At 43.9% G+C, this 2,149-nt stretch overlaps 1 protein-coding gene across 1 annotated transcript; it reads right to left on the bottom strand.

Annotated features, from left to right (window-relative positions):
• Window positions 1-30: 30 nt before the first annotated feature.
• On the bottom strand, window positions 31-1,496 carry SARC_13578 (hypothetical protein; the record flags this gene model as incomplete). Its single annotated transcript, XM_014292291.1, has 3 exons — window positions 31-132; window positions 768-961; window positions 1,385-1,496. Coding segments are annotated over 3 exons (408 nt in total), but the record flags the coding sequence as incomplete, so codon positions are not given.
• Window positions 1,497-2,149: the final 653 nt, after the last annotated feature.

Consider the following 2,149-nt stretch of genomic DNA (forward strand, 5'->3'; position numbering starts at 1 on the left):
ATATATATACATATGTATATATATAAACTATCATACCTTGACACTGTCAACCAAGCTGTTGTATAGCAGAATGTCAATAGACCGCGGAAGTTGACCTGCTGGGGCCCTCTCAGGCATTTCCTGTAGTGTGATCTGCAACAAAGACAAAATACATATAAATAATCCAAACGCATACAAGAGTTTTGAAATCGGGATAGTCTTCATATACGATAAAATATACATGTATTTATCAAACACACGCGTATGATTCACATCACGATTGTAAACGATGAAGTACAAATAAGTGAGTGATCCAAGCGGACGCAAAGACATTCAAATCCGGTATGTATACTCCGAAGTATGCAGGAGAAATGCAACCACACGCAGAAGTTTTTAAATCAGATACGTATACGATGGGTCATCCCAACGAACCGCAAATGGCTTGATACCAGAAGTGTATACAATGATATATACACAAAAGAACATACACGCACACAAGGGGTTCTGGAACAGAATTGGCGTGTGCCCGAATCTAGAACGACAGTACGCACTACAGTACACATTTTTGATGTGAGTGGGTGATAGCCAGAACAATACTGCGCACCCCAGCCCACACTTTGGTGTGAGTCGATGTGACAGCTTTTTGGGGTATTTCTTTTGACCACGAACTCTACACCAAACAGGCATGTCAGCGTACTCTCATGTATATTTTAGAGTTTTGTTGGAATTTTAAGGTTATAGGACGGAGTGTACACCAAACAGGCACACCACGAGTATGTCCATATTACCTGTTGATGATCCTGGTACTCGGATAAGCCGAATTCGGTCACTAAAGCGTTGCCATCGGCGTCCGTAGTGGGATAGGTAGAAGTGGTCCGTTTACCAGAGAGAGAGCCTAAATCCGTGTATGCGCGTTTCACCTGTTTACCAGTAGCCGGGGTATAGTGCACACTCTCGAGTACCTTGGCCTTGACCTCGTAACCTGTATGTCGAGTGGGTCATGTAATGCAGTATACAGACGGTGAATCCGTGCGTTTTCTTGAGTATTGCTGCGAGAGCACATCAGGGGTAACTAAGTATCTAAGTCAAAATGCCATTCCTATGTCCCTACATGCCTGCGATTGTAATAACCTGTCTAGGATTTTTTTTAAACACTCTACCTAGGTCTAATTTTTTCCTGAATACTATACCTAGGTACTCGGGTTGGCGTATGCGTTCATGCGCACGCGCGGCACACTTGACGCCTTGGAAACCACCATTCGCGCGTTTGGCAGTTGGCAGCCTGAAACATGCTGCACACGCCACATGGAGCACGTACTACAAAGTCCACACGCCGACTATCTGGCATTATAAATACAATAGTACTATTTCCTACAAGCTATCCATTGGTACATATAACTCTTACATTTGGTCGTGATACCCTCCAGACAGATGACTTGTCCTAACAGACTGGCAGACAGCCCTCGCGGAGTCACATGGTTCGCACCGAAGTGACCGTCTAATGCGACATAGATAGTCTGGTTTTTTGTGGAGAATGTGGTCACGCCAATTAGACAAGTGTCTGAAACTCTCAGCAATGGACAAATATAGGCAGGCGGATTCTGGTACACTCATTGATCATTTAAAACCAGTGCCGTGTCAAACATTTACATCGACGTCTCTTGTGTAAACAGCTTCAACACCACCCAAAGACGATAGTAGTACGGGTTTATAGTTCACAGAGAGTCAATTTAACTTCGAATCCAATCAGAACAGCTGGTAGGATTTTGTCTACTTCTACTCAGGGAGCAATAGATCAGTATATGTCAGGCATGATGAAGTGCTGATGCAGAGGGAAAGAGTGGACTTTAACGAGTAAAATATAACGGCTAGGAATTCTGCCCCTATACATTTAACGTATGACCTGGCAGCCAGTCGTTGGAAGTATCGAATCTGCGCGAAAGGCTTGCAAAGGTTATCAAGCAACCTAGCAACGGTTTGTCATGTATACTACGGTGTATGTGATAGGTATACGGAATCTACACATCAGAGTTACAACGCTCGTGTTACAGAGTTTGGTTCGGTAGGTACACTTGGTATTTGAACATATAACGACACCCTTGCTACCGTTGTTGCATGTACTGAGGAACAGAACAGGCCCTTGTTCAGGCTCATAGCGAGCAATAAGAGT

Source organism: Sphaeroforma arctica (genome assembly GCF_001186125.1).
Source record: "Sphaeroforma arctica JP610 unplaced genomic scaffold supercont1.3455, whole genome shotgun sequence".
NCBI classification, from domain to species: domain Eukaryota; class Ichthyosporea; order Ichthyophonida; genus Sphaeroforma; species Sphaeroforma arctica.